Source organism: Dendrobates tinctorius, unplaced genomic scaffold (genome assembly GCF_039654945.1).
Source record: "Dendrobates tinctorius isolate UK_male_01 unplaced genomic scaffold, ASM3965494v1 ptg000196l, whole genome shotgun sequence".
NCBI classification, from domain to species: domain Eukaryota; kingdom Metazoa; phylum Chordata; class Amphibia; order Anura; family Dendrobatidae; genus Dendrobates; species Dendrobates tinctorius.
This window is the reverse complement of record NW_027361863.1, coordinates 21,446,424-21,463,260: the sequence shown is the minus strand read 5'-3', so window position 1 is coordinate 21,463,260 and position 16,837 is coordinate 21,446,424. Positions and strand designations below refer to the sequence as shown.

Genomic DNA, 16,837 nt, shown 5'->3' with positions numbered 1-16,837 from the left:
AAGAAAGTCACTTAGGTGAAAAAGCAGAGGTATTTGACCTTGGTTCACAAGGGAGATGTCTGAGACATCTCCTCGAAGAACAGATAAGGTTTTAAACAAGAGAATGCAACATAGGCCGGTTTCACATTAGCGCTTTTTAAGCGCACGCACGGCCGGGGGTAGCTCCGCCCCCGAGCCGGCTCTCTGCCCGGCGTGCCCGCCCCTTGCTTGTATCGCCGCCTACTAGCGGACAGCGGCGCCTGCGATCGGCGCACCCTATCTTTAGCATAGGGTGCGCAGATCGTGCACAGGCCGTGCGCTAGTTGCGCTTTGACCTGCGCTGCGCACTTTTGACGGTGCGCCGTGCGCGCCAAAATCAAACTTTTCGGATTTTGGCGCGCACGGCGCACCGTCAAAAGTGCGCAGCGCAGGTCAAAGCGCAACTAGCGCACGGCCTGCGCACGATCTGCGCAAACTATGCTAAAGATAGGGTGCGCCGATCGCAGGCGCCGCTGTCCGCTAGTAGGCGGCGATACAAGCAAGGGGCGGGCACGCCGGGCAGAGAGCCGGCTCGGGGGCGGAGCTACCCCCGGCCGTGCGTGCGCTTAAAAAGCGCTAATGTGAAACCGGCCATAGACAGAACTCAATTTAACTCCTTCAGTTCCTATCAGAACCCAGCCCAATATAAGCTCTTATATGACCACATTGACCAAAGGAATGTGATAATGAAAAAGAAAAAAAACTGATAAGGATTCCAATATCTATATATGTATATAAAAATGAGTGTATGTATGTGTGTGTGTCTGTGTACCAGCCACGCCCACTCCACATAGCAACCAATCACCAAGCATCTTTCATTTCACCAGAACTCTTTAAAGGAAGCTGAGCTGTGATTGGTTGCTATCAGCAACACTTTTCCTTGTAGACAGTTGTGGTAACTGAGGCCTATTATTCTTATCATTTCTATGGTGTTATCGTCCTTCTGTAAAGCTGGAAATAACACAATTTATTACCGTGCCAAGACAGACCACCCTCTGACACAGACTGCAGGGGGACCCCAGTATCACACAGGAGAGGATTAGATACACGGCTCAGCAGACAGTATCACACAGGAGAGGATTAGATACACGGCTCAGCAGTCAGTATCACACAGGATAAGATTACATACACAGCTCAGCAGTCAGTATCACACAGGAGAGGATTAGATACACAGCTCAGCAGTCAGTATCACACAGGATAGGATTAGATACACAGCTCAGCAGTCAGTAACACAGGATAGGATAAGATACACGGCTCAGCAGACTGTATCACACAGGATAGGATTAGATACACGGCTCAGCAGACTGTATCACAGGTGAGGATTAGATAAACAGCCCAGTATCACACAGGATAGGATTAGATACACAGCTCAGCAGTCAGTATCACACAGGATGGGATTAGATACACGGCTTAGCAGTCAGTAACACAGGATAGGATTAGATACACAGCTCAGCAGACAGTATCACACAGGATACTATTAGATACACGGCTCAGCAGACAGTATCACACGGGACAGGATTAGATGCACAGCCCTCTATCACACAGGATAGGATTAGATACAGACTTCAGCAGACAGTATCACCCAGGATAGGATTAGATACACAGCTCAGCAGTCAGTAACACAGGATAGGATTAGATACACAGCTCAGCAGTCAGTATCACACAGGATAGGATTAGATACATGGCTCATCAGACAGTATCACACAGGATAGGATTAGATACACTGCTCAGTATCACACAGGATAGGATTAGATACACAGCCCTCTATCGCACAGGATAGGATTAGATACACACCTTAGCAGACAGTATCACACAGGATAGAATTAGATACACAGCTCAGCAGTCAGTAACAGCATAGGTTTAGATACACAGCTCAGTATCACACAGGATAGGATTAAATACATAGCTTAGCAGACAGTATCACACAGGATAGGATTAGATACACGGCTCAGCAGTCAGTATCACACAGGATAGGATTAGATACACGGCTCAGCAGTCAGTATCACAAAGGATAGGATTAGATACACAGGTCAGCTGACAGTATCACACAGGATAGGATTAGATACACAGCTCAGCAGACAGAATCACACAGAATAGTATTAGATGCACGGCTCAGCAGACAGTATCACACAGGATAGGATTAGATACACAGATCAGCAGTCAGTATCACACAGGATAGGATTAGATACACAGCTCAGCAGTCAGTAACACATGATAGGATTATACACGGCTCAGCAGACTGTATCACACAGGATAGGATTAGATACATGGCTCAGCAGACTGTATCACACAGGTGAGGATTAGATAAACAGCCCAGTATCACACAGGATAGGATTAGATACACAGCTCAGCAGTCAGTATCACACAGGATGGGATTAGATACATGGCTCAGCAGTCAGTAACACAGGATAGGATTAGATACACAGCTCAGCAGACAGTATCACACAGCATAATATTAGATACACGGCTCAGCAGACATTATCACACGGGATAGGATTAGTTACACAGCTCAGCTGTCAGTAACACAGGATAAGGTTAGATACACGGCTCAGCAGACAGTATAACACAGGATAGGATTAGATACACGGCTCAGCAGTCAGTATCACACAGGATAGGATTAGATACACGGCTCAGCAGTCAATATCACAGGATAGGATTAGATACACAGGTCAGCAGACAGTATCACAAAGGATAGGATTAGATACACAGGTCAGCTGACAGTATCACACAGGATAGGATTAGATACACAGCTCAGCAGACAGAATCACACAGAATAGTATTATATGCACGGCTCAGCAGACAGTATCACACAGGATAGGATTAGATACACAGCCCCACAGTCAGTATCACAGAGGATAGGATTAGATACACAGCTCAGCAGTCAGTAACAAAGGATAGGATTATACACTGCTCAGCAGACTGTATCACACAGGATAGGATTAGATACACGGCTCAGCAGACTGTATCACACAGGTGAGGATTAGATAAACAGCCCAGTATCACACAGGATAGGATTAGATACACAGCTCAGCAGTCAGTGTCACACAGTATGGGATTAGATACATGGCTCAGCAGTCAGTAACACAGGATAGGATTAGATACACAGCTCAGCAGACAGTATCACACAGCATAATATTAGAAACACGGCTCAGCAGACAGTATCACACGGGATAGGATTAGTTACACAGCTCAGCTGTCAGTAACACAGGATAGGATTAGATACACAGCTCAGCAGTCAGTATCCCACAGGATAGGATTAGATACATGGCTCATCAGACAGTATCACACAGGATAGGATTAGATACTCTGCTCAGTATCACACAGGATAGGATTAGATACACAGCCCTCTATCACACAGGTGAGGATTAGATACACAGCCCAGTATCACACAGGATAGGATTAGATACACAGCTCAGCAGACAGTATCACACAGGATAGTATTAGATACACGGCTCAGCAGACAGTATCACACGGGATAAGATTAGATACACAGCTCAGCAGTCAATATCACACAGGATAGGATTAGATACATGGCTCATCAGACAGTATCACACAGGATAGGATTAGATACACAGCTCAGCAGTCAGTAACAGGATAGGATTAGATACAAGGCTCAGTATCACACAGGATAGGATTAGATACACAAATTAGCAGACAGTATCACACAGGATAGGATTAGATACACGGCTCAGCAGTCAGTATCACACTGGTTAAGATTAGATACACGGCTCAGCAGTCAGTATCACACAGGATAGGATTAGATACACAGGTCAGCAGACAGTATCGCAAAGGATAGGATTAGATACACAGCTCAGCAGACAGAATCACACAGAATAGTATTAGATACACGGCTCAGCAGACAGTATCACACAGGATAGGATTAGATACACAGCTCAGCAGTCAGTATCACACAGGATAGGATTAGATACACATGTCAGCAGACAGTATCACAAAGGATAGGATTAGATACACAGGTCAGCTGACAGTATCACACAAGATAGGATTAGATACACAGCTCAGCAGACAGAATCACACAGAATAGTATTAGATGCACGGCTCAGCAGACAGTATCACACAGGATAGGATTAGATACACAGCTCAGCAGCCAGTATCACACAGGATAGGATTAGATACACAGCTCAGCAGTCAGTAACACAGAATAGGATTATACACTGCTCAGCAGACTGTATCACACAGGATAGGATTAGATACACGGCTCAGCAGACTGTATCACACAGGTGAGGATTAGATAAACAGCCCAGTATCACACAGGATAGGATTAGATACAGAGCTCAGCAGTCAGTATCACACAGTATGGGATTAGATACATGGCTGAGCAGTCAGTAACACAGGATAGGATTAGATACACAGCTCAGCAGACAGTATCACACAGCATAATATTAGATACACGGCTCAGCAGACAGTATCACATGGGATAGGATTAGTTACACAGCTCAGCTGTCAGTAACACAGGATAGGATTAGATACACAGCTCAGCAGTCAGTATCACACAGGATAGGATTAGATACATGGCTCATCAGACAGTATCACACAGGATAGGATTAGATACCCTGCTCAGTATCACACATGATAGGATTAGATACACAGCCCTCTATGACACAGGATAGGATTAGATACACACCTTAGCAGATGTATCACACAGGATAGGATTAGATACACAGCTCAGCAGTCAGTAACACAGGATAGGATTATACACGGCTCAACAGACTGTATCACACAGGATAGGATTAGATACACGGCTCAGCAGACTGTATCACACAGGTGAGGATTAGATACACAGCCCAGTATCACACAGGATAGGATTAGATACACAGCTCAGCAGACAGTATCACACAGGATAGGATTAGATACATGGCTCATCAGACAGTATCACACAGGATAGGATTAGATACATGGCTCAGCAGACTGTATCACACAGGTGAGGATTAGATACACAGCCCAGTATCACACAGGATAGGATTAGATACACAGCTCAGCAGACAGTATCACACAGGATAGGATTAGATACACAGCTCAGCAGTCAGTATCACACAGGATAGGATTAGATACACAGTTCAGCAGTCAGTAACACAGGATAGGATTATACACGGCTCAGCAGACTGTATCACACAGGATAGGATTTGATACACGGCTCAGCAGACTGTATCACACAGGTGAGGATTAGATACACAGCCCATATCACACAGGATAGAATTAGATACACAGCTCAGCAGTCAGTATCACACAGGATGGGATTAGACACACGGCTCAGCAGTCAGTATCACACAGGAGAGGATTAGATACAGGGCTCAGCAGTCAGTATCACACAGGATAGGGTTAGATACACAGCTCATCAGACAGTATGGCACAGGATAGGATTAGATACACAGCTCAACAGCCAGAATCACACAGGATAGGATTAGATACATGGCTCAACAGCCAGAATCACACAAAATAGGATTAGATACACGGCTCAGCAGTCAGTATCCCCCTTAATAGGGTTAGATACCCAACCCACTATCACACAGGATAGGATTAGATGCACAGCTCAGCAGTGAGTATCTCACAGGATGGAATTAGATACACCGCTCAGCAGACAGTAACACACAGGATAGGATTAGATACACAGCTCAGCAGTCAGTAACACAGGATAGGATTAGATACACAGCTCAGCAGTCAGTATCACACAGGATAGGATTAGATACATGGCTCATCAGACAGTATCACACAGGATAGGATTAGATACACTGCTCAGTATCACACAGGATAGGATTAGATACACAGCCCTCTATCGCACAGGATAGGATTAGATACACACCTTAGCAGACAGTATCACACAGGATAGAATTAGATACACAGCTCAGCAGTCAGTAACAGCATAGGATTAGATACACAGCACAGTATCACACAGGATAGGATTAGATACCCTGCTCAGTATCACACATGATAGGATTAGATACACAGCCCTCTATGACACAGGATAGGATTAGATACACACCTTAGCAGATGTATCACACAGGATAGGATTAGATACACAGCTCAGCAGTCAGTAACACAGGATAGGATTATACACGGCTCAACAGACTGTATCACACAGGATAGGATTAGATACACGGCTCAGCAGACTGTATCACACAGGTGAGGATTAGATACACAGCCCAGTATCACACAGGATAGGATTAGATACACAGCTCAGCAGACAGTATCACACAGGATAGGATTAGATACATGGCTCATCAGACAGTATCACACAGGATAGGATTAGATACACGGCTCAGCAGACTGTATCACACAGGTGAGGATTAGATACACAGCCCAGTATCACACAGGATAGGATTAGATACACAGCTCAGCAGACAGTATCACACAGGATAGGATTAGATACATGGCTCAGCAGACTGTATCACACAGGTGAGGATTAGATACACAGCCCAGTATCACACAGGATAGGATTAGATACACAGCTCAGCAGACAGTATCACACAGGATAGGATTAGATACACAGCTCAGCAGTCAGTATCACACAGGATAGGATTAGATACACAGTTCAGCAGTCAGTAACACAGGATATGATTATACACGGCTCAGCAGACTGTATCACACAGGATAGGATTAGATACACGGCTCAGCAGACTGTATCACACAGGTGAGGATTAGATACACAGCCCATATCACACAGGATAGAATTAGATACACAGCTCAGCAGTCAGTATCACACATGATGGGATTAGACACACGGCTCAGCAGTCAGTATCACACAGGAGAGGATTAGATACAGGGCTCAGCAGTCAGTATCACACAGGATAGGGTTAGATACACAGCTCATCAGACAGTATGGCACAGGATAGGATTAGATACACAGCTCAACAGCCAGAATCACACAGGATAGGATTAGATACATGGCTCAACAGCCAGAATCACACAGAATAGGATTAGATACACGGCTCAGCAGTCAGTATCCCCCTTAATAGGGTTAGATACCCAACCCACTATCACACAGGATAGGATTAGATGCACAGCTCAGCAGTGAGTATCTCACAGGATGGAATTAGATACACCGCTCAGCAGACAGTAACACACAGGATAGGATTAGATACACAGCTCAGCAGTCAGTATCACACAGGATAGGATTAGATACATGGCTCATCAGACAGTATCACACAGGATAGGATTAGATACACTGCTCAGTATCACACAGGATAGGATTAGATACACAGCCCTCTATCGCACAGGATAGGATTAGATACACACCTTAGCAGACAGTATCACACAGGATAGAATTAGATACACAGCTCAGCAGTCAGTAACAGCATAGGATTAGATACACAGCTCAGTATCACACACAATAGGATTAGATACATAGCTTAGCAGACAGTATCACACAGGATAGGGTTAGATACATGGCTCAGCAGACAGTATCACACAGGATAGGATTAGATACATGGCTCAGCAGTCAGTATCACACAGGATAGGATTAGATACACGGCTCAGCAGTCAGTATCACACAGGATAGGATTAGATACACAGGTCAGCAGACAGTATCACAAAGGATAGGATTAGATACACAGGTCAGCTGACAGTATCACACAGGATAGGATTAGATACACAGCTCAGCAGACAGAATCACACAGAATAGTATTAGATGCACGGCTCAGCAGACAGTATCACACAGGATAGGATTAGATACACAGATCAGCAGTCAGTATCACACAGGATAGGATTAGATACACAGCTCAGCAGTCAGTAACACATGATAGGATTATACACGGCTCAGCAGACTGTATCACACAGGATAGGATTAGATACATGGCTCAGCAGACTGTATCACACAGGTGAGGATTAGATAAACAGCCCAGTATCACACAGGATAGGATTAGATACACAGCTCAGCAGTCAGTATCACACAGGATGGGATTAGATACATGGCTGAGCAGTCAGTAACACAGGATAGGATTAGATACACAGCTCAGCAGACAGTATCACACAGCATAATATTAGATACACGGCTCAGCAGACATTATCACACGGGATAGGATTAGTTACACAGCTCAGCTGTCAGTAACACAGGATAAGGTTAGATACACGGCTCAGCAGACAGTATAACACAGGATAGGATTAGATACACGGCTCAGCAGTCAGTAACAGGATAGGATTAGATACACGGCTCAGTATCACACAGGATAGGATTAGATACACAAATTAGCAGACAGTATCACACAGGAAAGGATTAGATACACGGCTCAGCAGTCAGTATCACACAGGATAAGATTAGATACACGGCTCAGCAGTCAGTATCACACAGGATAGGATTAGATACACAGGTCAGCAGACAGTATCGCAAAGGATAGGATTAGATACACAGCTCAGCAGACAGAATCACACAGAATAGTATTGGCAGGCACTGTACTGAATAAGGATGGTGCCTCTGACTGTAGAGCCCCCATGGATTTGATGATAAGTAAACTCTGTGCAGTGCCTCCTCCTCTCACACTAATCCCCCTCCCCAGGTGATTAGGACGCCCCACGGACCAATGGAAAGTGAATGGAAGGGGCGTCCGGCCATACCCCCAGGGGTTAAATTCAGATGCTGAGTGGGGGTCTCTCTCTTTCCTCCCCGGCTGATACCTAGAAGCTTGTATAGATACATATTTACATAACTTCCCCTATACAACATAGATAAAATATTGGATTATTATGGCTGACACTGCTGTGTAATATATAGCAGATGTATCACAAATATTACTGGGCAGATATACATTTTGTATTTTCACTATCATATATAGTGGTCTGGGTTTATATATTTATATATATATATGTGTATATCAATATTACTATCTATTACTATCTTGGTATGTTATTATCATATATTATAGACACTATGTATAATACACAGTGGTATATACATATTGCTGTAGCATTCATGGCTGATATATTGAAATTCCATTATGTAGATATTTCTGGATCATTCATGGCCAATTGTGGGACACGGCCAGTATATATAATATACATTCATAGACTTTTGTAAAATATGTGTGGCAGACCTACAGATATGTTACATAATGCATTGCTGATGTTTGATAACTCAATATAGCGTATGGGGTACAGTTATGTATATACTATAATATAGCGCCATTTCTGTGGAGACGATATTACTTTTACGCTAGTATATAGTTTAAAGGTACAAAGAGATTGCCAACCATGGTTTCATGATCCCCATTACACCAGGCTGTATGCGGGGGATGGGGGATTACACACACATTCCTGGGGGAGGTGTGAAACTATAGAATGACACAGTGCTAGCAGAAACAGGAGGAGCAGCAGTTCCTGCAGGTGGGGAAGCTGTAAAGGGTGATTTGTAGATGCAAAAAAAAAAAAAAACATACGCCAAGCCAACATATAATTGGCGGTCGTAGTTCCATACGCCGCTGATCTTTAACCCCCTCCTCAGGGTATTCCTACAGCCATTCTTGCTGTCCCTTTGTCTGTCGTTGTTCCCTTTACAGGCAAAGGTGCAGTCCACAGGTCACGCTCCTCAAGATGGCGCTCACCCTCTACATCGGGACGGTCCGATGCATCCGAAGATCACAGCAGGCGTTCTTGGGCATCCAGAAGACAGCACACGAGATCTCCATCCCAGACTTCCAGCCGGAGGGTCACCTCAACACCACTTGAGGCCTCCAGCCAGATCATCGTTGGAGCCGGAGCGCCGCTATCATCGGCAACATATCCGCCTCGGGCACACGCCAGCCATCGGCTGCCACGTGCTCCATCATTGTCCACAAGCTGAGAACCATCACATCGACCCACTTCTTTCACAGAAGCAGGAGTTCCGCTTAGCTCCACTGGTCCGGGGACACGCTCAGCCATCAGATCCACCGCGGGCAGACAGCAGTCATCGGCTGCCACATGCTCCACCATCATATCCACCACGGGCAGACAGCAGTCATCGGCTGCCACATGCTCCACCATCATATCCACCACGGGCAGACAGCAGTCATCGGCTGCCACATGCTCCACCATCATATCCACCACGGGCAGACAGCAGTCATCGGCTGCCACATGCTCCACCATCATATCCACCACGGGCAGACAGCAGTCATCGGCTGCCACATGCTCCACCATCATATCCACCACGGGCAGACAGCAGTCATCGGCTGCCACATGCTCCACCATCATATCCACCACGGGCAGACAGCAGTCATCGGCTGCCACATGCTCCACCATCATATCCACCACGGGCAGACAGCAGTCATCGGCTGCCACATGCTCCACCATCATCCACCACGGGCAGACAGCAGTCATCGGCTGCCACATGCTCCACCATCACATCCACCACGGGCAGACAGCAGTCATCGGCTGCCACATGCTCCACCATTGTCCACAAACCGGGAAGAACTATCACATCAACCCATTTCAGGTTCCGTTTCTGAGATGGAAGTCCCGCAACATTCAACGGGTCTTGGGAGCGCAGAGTCGTCAAAGGTCACCAGTCATGAGCAGGACATCGCCACCGCCGGAGTCGGGGTACCTCCATCTCCTGGAGACTCTCGATCAGCGAGGAACAGTGGTGAGTTTGGCGTAATCAACACATCTAATAATACACATGACGCAGTGGAAAACGGCCTGGTATCTGCTATCAGGGCGTTAGTTGACCACTTACACCAGCCGGGTGGTCAAACCATTACTAGGAATATACCTCAATTAGCTAGTTTACACAAAGATGCTTTTTTCTGTGGAATTAGTCCGCTAGGTACACACATAGACCAAGATACAAAAGAAAAAATTTGGAATAATGATTATGTAGACATATGGTCACTGTTATCAGCAGACCAGCAGTCAGTAGATAAGGAAAGGAGGACTGGCGAATGGTCATACGATAGAAATAGAGGTAAAATAGCGCATACCATGAACAACTGGCTGCAGGCCTTCGCAGTCCTAGGATGTATTATGGGTCAAAAACACCCAGAACGTTGCTCTGAGTTATTTATATACCAGGATTTGATATATAACTCCTATAAGTCTCATGGCGGTGTTGCTTGGAGGTGCTATGACGAGGAGTTCCGCAGGTGGCTGGCCCTGCAACCTGATCTAGGATGGGGAGTAAAAGCCACATATGTATGGCTACGATTAATGCTTACACAAAAACACCCTCCCTTTTCATCATCGGCCACTAGTTTGTCAGCAGCCGCAGGCCAGTACTCAGTGGTCGTACGGAGACCAGGGGCCTGCTTGTTATACAATGAAGGAAACTGTCGCTTTCAGGCGGCATGCAGATATAGACATCATTGCGCAACCTGCGGTGGCGGACACCCTGCATCAAGGTGTACACGCTTCGCAAACGCAAATTCTACGAGGCAAAACCCCGGTGAGCGTAGCCGCCATGGGCCCTTGGCTAAGCCTTTACCCCAATAAAGAAGCTGCTCAGCAATTATCTGACGGTTTTAGGTCCGGTTTTTTCATCCCCTTTAAATTTAACCAAGCACCAACATCAGCTAAGAATCTAAAATCAGCTCGGGAGTTCCCGGAGGTCTTACAGCAAAAAATCATAAAAGAGGTCGAACTCGGCAGGATGGCGGGCCCATTTCAATCATTGCCATTTAAAAATTTCAGGATTTCGCCCTTAGGTATTGTGCCCAAAAAAGAACCTGGTAAATATCGGCTAATTCACCATCTATCTTACCCTAAAGGCGATTCGGTCAACGACGCAATTCCCCCCGAAGACTCGTCGGTAACTTACGCGTCGTTCGACAGAGCAATTGAGCTTGTGCGAGCAGCGGGGCCCGGTGCCCTGTTGGCAAAGACCGATATAGAATCAGCTTTCCGTCTATTACCCGTGCACCCTGAATGCTTTCATTTGTTGGGTTGTAAGGTGAACCAGCTTTTTTATTTTGACATATGCCTGCCCATGGGCTGCTCCATTTCCTGTCACTATTTCGAACTTTTCAGCACCTTCTTAGACTGGGCAATACGTCACGAAACAGGCAGCAATTCCACAATCCACTACCTCGATGATTTTTTGTTTGTGGGTCCCAAGGAATCTAAACTCTGTTCTTCTTCAAAAGTTTAAATTTATTTCTAGGCTTTTCGGTGTCCCACTATCGCCGGAGAAAACGCTCGGTCCGTGTAATGTTCTCCCTTTCCTTGGTATTGAAATAGACACAAACGAAATGATTTTGCGTTTACCGGCGGATAAAATCGAAAAAACACTCCAAATGGTTAAAAGTTTCCTCGTTGTAAAGAAAGTCACCCTCCAGCAGATGCAGTCCTTACTAGGTCTACTCAACTTTGCTTGTCGCGTTATGCCGGTCGGCAGGGCTTTCTCACGCAGGTTATCATTAGCTACAAAGGGCATCGCCCAGCCGGGCCACAGAATCAGAATTAATCGCTCAATGAGAGCGGATTTGTCCGTGTGGAATGCATTCTTGGAAAACTACAATGGGCATACATGTGTCATGTCTCAGGAAACGCTAAACGGCGCCCTAGGTCTACTGGTGGGCGCAGATCTCACAAATGGTTTTGTTGCAATCTACCGCAACCAATGGTGCAAAAGCAGATGGCCGGACATATGGACCTCTGCCAACTGGGGCTGCAACCCTGTCTTGTGGGAGATGTTTGCTATAGTTACATCAGTCGAAATATGGGGTGATAAACTAAAAAATGTAAATCTCAGATTTCTAATCAAAAATCCGGGAACCGCCAAATGCTTGAACAGTATGTCTTCCTCATCACCACCGATTCTTGCGCTGTTGCGCCGCCTTGCACTATTATGCCTTAGACACAACATCTGGTGCCGAGCCAGAGTGACGTCTACTGTGGATGATAAAATGGTTAACTCTCTGTTGTCTTCCGATTGGCAGGCCTTCAAAGTCTTCCTTCCCAGCGCAGAACCAACGGGCCTACTGTGTCCTCCCTCTCTCTGGGACACAGTGGCCAATCACTGATGCCCTTGATCCGCGCCTCAGTGACACCGGCTACCTGGGAGGTCTATGGTAAGGCATGGGAAGAGTGGTGCTCGCTAGTAAAAGGGAGGCCAGTTGATACGTGTGTTCGGACGAGATGCGACGTGGTGGTAGAACTCCTGAATCTGCTCAAGAGTAGAGGTGCGTCGGGTACATTAGCGCAGCGTAATTTAACAGGAGTAGCCTTTTTCTTTCAGCTAATGGGATGGGCCGACGTAACTAAATATTTTTTTATAAAGCAAGCCGTTAAAGGCTGGAGAAGGCTCCAACCCAGTCAGGAATGTCGTCGCCCCATTTCTTTAAGGCTGTTGCACGATATTATAACAAAATCTGAAACGGTGTGCAAGTCTCAATACGAATCTGCCCTAATATCTACAGCGTTTGCAATCGCATTCTTCGGGGCGCTGAGGATTAGTGAACTGGTGCCGCATTCTAAAACAGCACTAATAGGCGGGTTAATTAATGAGGATCTTGTAATATGCAGCGACGCTCTGCGCATTAGAGTGCGGAAATCCAAATGCGATCCCACCGGTAGAGGGTCGTGGGTCCTGGTCAAGGCTCTAGAAGGCCCCATATGCCCTGTTAAAATAGTAAGACACTACGCGGTTATAAGACACGAAAGTCGTTTTTTCCTCTCACACACCGACGGGTCCCCACTTACTAAAGATCAATTTCACACAATTTTTCAAAAATGTCTACAAGCTGTCGGTGTAGACTCCAAAGAATACGGAATGCATTCTTTTAGAATCGGAGCGGCCACTGAAGCAGCTAGGGCCGGTGTAGCTGAAGCTGAAGTACAGAGATTGGGTCGTTGGAAATCCGCATGCTTTGCGAGATACATAAGACCAGACCTGCTATAACACATCTTGTTTCTTACAGGAGATTATAAGCCCGCTGTTTGGGTGTTGGGACATTCTTTTATTTATTGGGCGTGCAAAAGAGCCGAGATACGCCCCGGTGGAAAGAATTTTTACTTCCCACAACTAGAGGTCAACTGGAGAGGCATCCGAGGGCTCCAGTGGGAGCAGATTTTCCCGGAGTTGGTTAAAATTTCTAAATCGGCTAAAGGGCCGCTGATATTGGTGTTACATGCTGGTGGAAATGATTTGTGCAAGACAACAGGTGCGGAGCTCTTCACGACAATGAAAACCGACATAAAGCGGGCTGTTTGTCTTATACCAGATATGGTGGTGGTGTGGTCTGATATAATATCACGAACAGTCTGGCACGGAGCTAAAGACCCTAAAGCCATTGACAAGTTAAGGATAAAGATAAACTCGAAAATGGCAAAGTTTGTCAAAGAGAACTTCGGCATCGTGGTTCACCACCACAATCTGGAAGAAAACATCTCACCCCTCCTGAGACCGGACGGCGTTCATCTAACAGATATCGGGCTAGATATGTTTTTATTAATCTTGCAGGACGGGGTTGAACAGGCCTTAATGATGTTGTGTGGGGGTCGGAGTCCTGTGTAGGTCATACACATGATCCTCCGTGGCGGTAGTGTAGAGGGGGGCAAGGTTCGTAACCTCTCATCAGCCGACGTGCCCAGCGGTCGCGGGCCTACAGCTGTGAGTCCGTTGCGAATTGTACTTGCCTCACTCTGCTTATTAATAAACTGTGACCGACCTGTTCAACCCATCCATGCTTGTCGGTGTTTTGTTATTACGGGATTGGTGGGAGGCGGGATGGCACTGCATATGGCACACAGGTCTCTGCAGTCTGGCAGGCACTGTACTGAATAAGGATGGTGCCTCTGACTGTAGAGCCCCCATGGATTTGATGATAAGTAAACTCTGTGCAGTGCCTCCTCTCTCACACTAATCCCCCTCCCCAGGTGATTAGGACGCCCCACGGACCAATGGAAAGTGAATGGAAGGGGCGTCCGGCCATACCCCCAGGGGTTAAATTCAGATGCTGGGTGGGGGTCTCTCTCTTTCCTCCCCGGCTGATACCTAGAAGCTTTTGTCCCACCCTCCCTCCCTTATAGATTAGAAGATATGCGGTGGTTTTGTATTAAAATCTATAATTTCAACAAAAAAAAAAAACAACACAATGTATATATATTTTTACATAATTGGTTGTGCACATATATTATTCATGTTATCTGGTTACTATGTCACAGCGGTAGTGTAGAGGGGGGCAAGGTTCGTAACCTCTCATCAGCCGACGTGCCCAGCGGTCGCGGGCCTACAGCTGTGAGTCCGTTGCGAATTGTACTTGCCTCACTCTGCTTATTAATAAACTGTGACCGACCTGTTCAACCCATCCATGCTTGTCGGTGTTTTGTTATTACGGGATTGGTGGGAGGCGGGATGGCACTGCATATGGCACACAGGTCTCTGCAGTCTAGATACACGGCTCAGCAGACAGTATCACACAGGATAGGATTAGATACACAGCTCAGCAGTCAGTATCACACAGGATAGGATTAGATACACAGGTCAGCAGACAGTATCACAAAGGATAGGATTAGATACACAGGTCAGCTGACAGTATCACACAGGATAGGATTAGATACACAGCTCAGCAGACAGAATCACACAGAATAGTATTAGATGCACGGCTCAGCAGACAGTATCACACAGGATAGGATTAGATACACAGCTCAGCAGTCAGTATCACAGAGGATAGGATTAGATACACAGCTCAGCAGTCAGTAACAAAGGATAGGATTATACACTGCTCAGCAGACTGTATCACACAGGATAGGATTAGATACACGGCTCAGCAGACTGTATCACACAGGTGAGGATTAGATAAACAGCCCAGTATCACACAGGATAGGATTAGATACACAGCTCAGCAGTCAGTATCACACAGTATGGGATTAGATACATGGCTCAGCAGTCAGTAACACAGGATAGGATTAGATACACAGCTCAGCAGACAGTATCACACAGCATAATATTAGAAACACGGCTCAGCAGACAGTATCACACGGGATAGGATTAGATACATGGCTCATCAGACAGTATCACACAGGATAGGATTAGATACTCTGCTCAGTATCACACAGGATAGGATTAGATACACAGCTCAGCAGACAGTATCACACAGGATAGTATTAGATACACGGCTCAGCAGACAGTATCACACGGGATAAGATTAGATACACAGCCCTCTATCACACAGGATAGGATTAGATACACACCTCAGCAGACAGTATCACCCAGGATAGGATTAGATACACAGCTCAGCAGTCAGTATCACACAGGATAGGATTAGATACATGGCTTATCAGACAGTATCACACAGGATAGGATTAGATACACAGCTCAGCAGTCAGTAACAGGATAGGATTAGATACACGGCTCAGTATCACACAGGATAGGATTAGATACACAAATTAGCAGACAGTATCACACAGGATAGGATTAGATACACGGCTCAGCAGTCAGTATCACACAGGATAAGATTAGATACACGGCTCAGCAGTCAGTATCACACAGGATAGGATTAGATACACAGGTCAGCAGACAGTATCGCAAAGGATAGGATTAGATACACAGCTCAGCAGACAGAATCACACAGAATAGTATTAGATACACGGCTCAGCAGACAGTATCACACAGGATAGGATTAGATACACAGCTCAGCAGTCAGAATCACACAGGATAGGATTAGATACACAGTTCAGCAGTCAGTAACACAGGATAGGATTATACATGGCTCAGCAGACTGTATCACACAGGATAGGATTAGATACACGGCTCAGCAGACTGTATCACACAGGTGAGGATTAGATACACAGCCCAGTATCACACAGGATAGAATTAGATACACAGCTCAGCAGTCAGTATCACACAGGATGGGATTAGATACACGGCTCAGCAGTCAGTATCACACAGAATAGGATT

The 16,837-nt window shown here is 46.0% G+C and overlaps 1 protein-coding gene across 1 annotated transcript; it reads left to right on the top strand.

The window, feature by feature from the left end:
- Window positions 1–602: 602 nt before the first annotated feature.
- On the top strand, window positions 603–15,245 carry LOC141056292 (uncharacterized). The gene is made up of 2 exons (XM_073553031.1): window positions 603–10,585; window positions 12,876–15,245. Exons 1-2 carry the CDS (start codon window positions 9,925–9,927, stop codon window positions 13,835–13,837), a joined length of 1,623 nt encoding a protein of 540 aa, XP_073409132.1. The 5' UTR covers window positions 603–9,924; the 3' UTR covers window positions 13,838–15,245.
- Window positions 15,246–16,837: the final 1,592 nt, after the last annotated feature.

Excerpts from the sequence above, each read along its gene's own strand:
- LOC141056292 (XM_073553031.1), top strand. The coding sequence starts at position 9,925 with ATGCTCCACCATCATATCCACCACGGGCAGACAGCAGTCATCGGCTGC. Across the intron at positions 10,586-12,875 it reads TCGATCAGCGAGGAACAGTG|GCCTTCAAAGTCTTCCTTCC; the intron begins GTGAGTTTGGCG and ends TCCGATTGGCAG.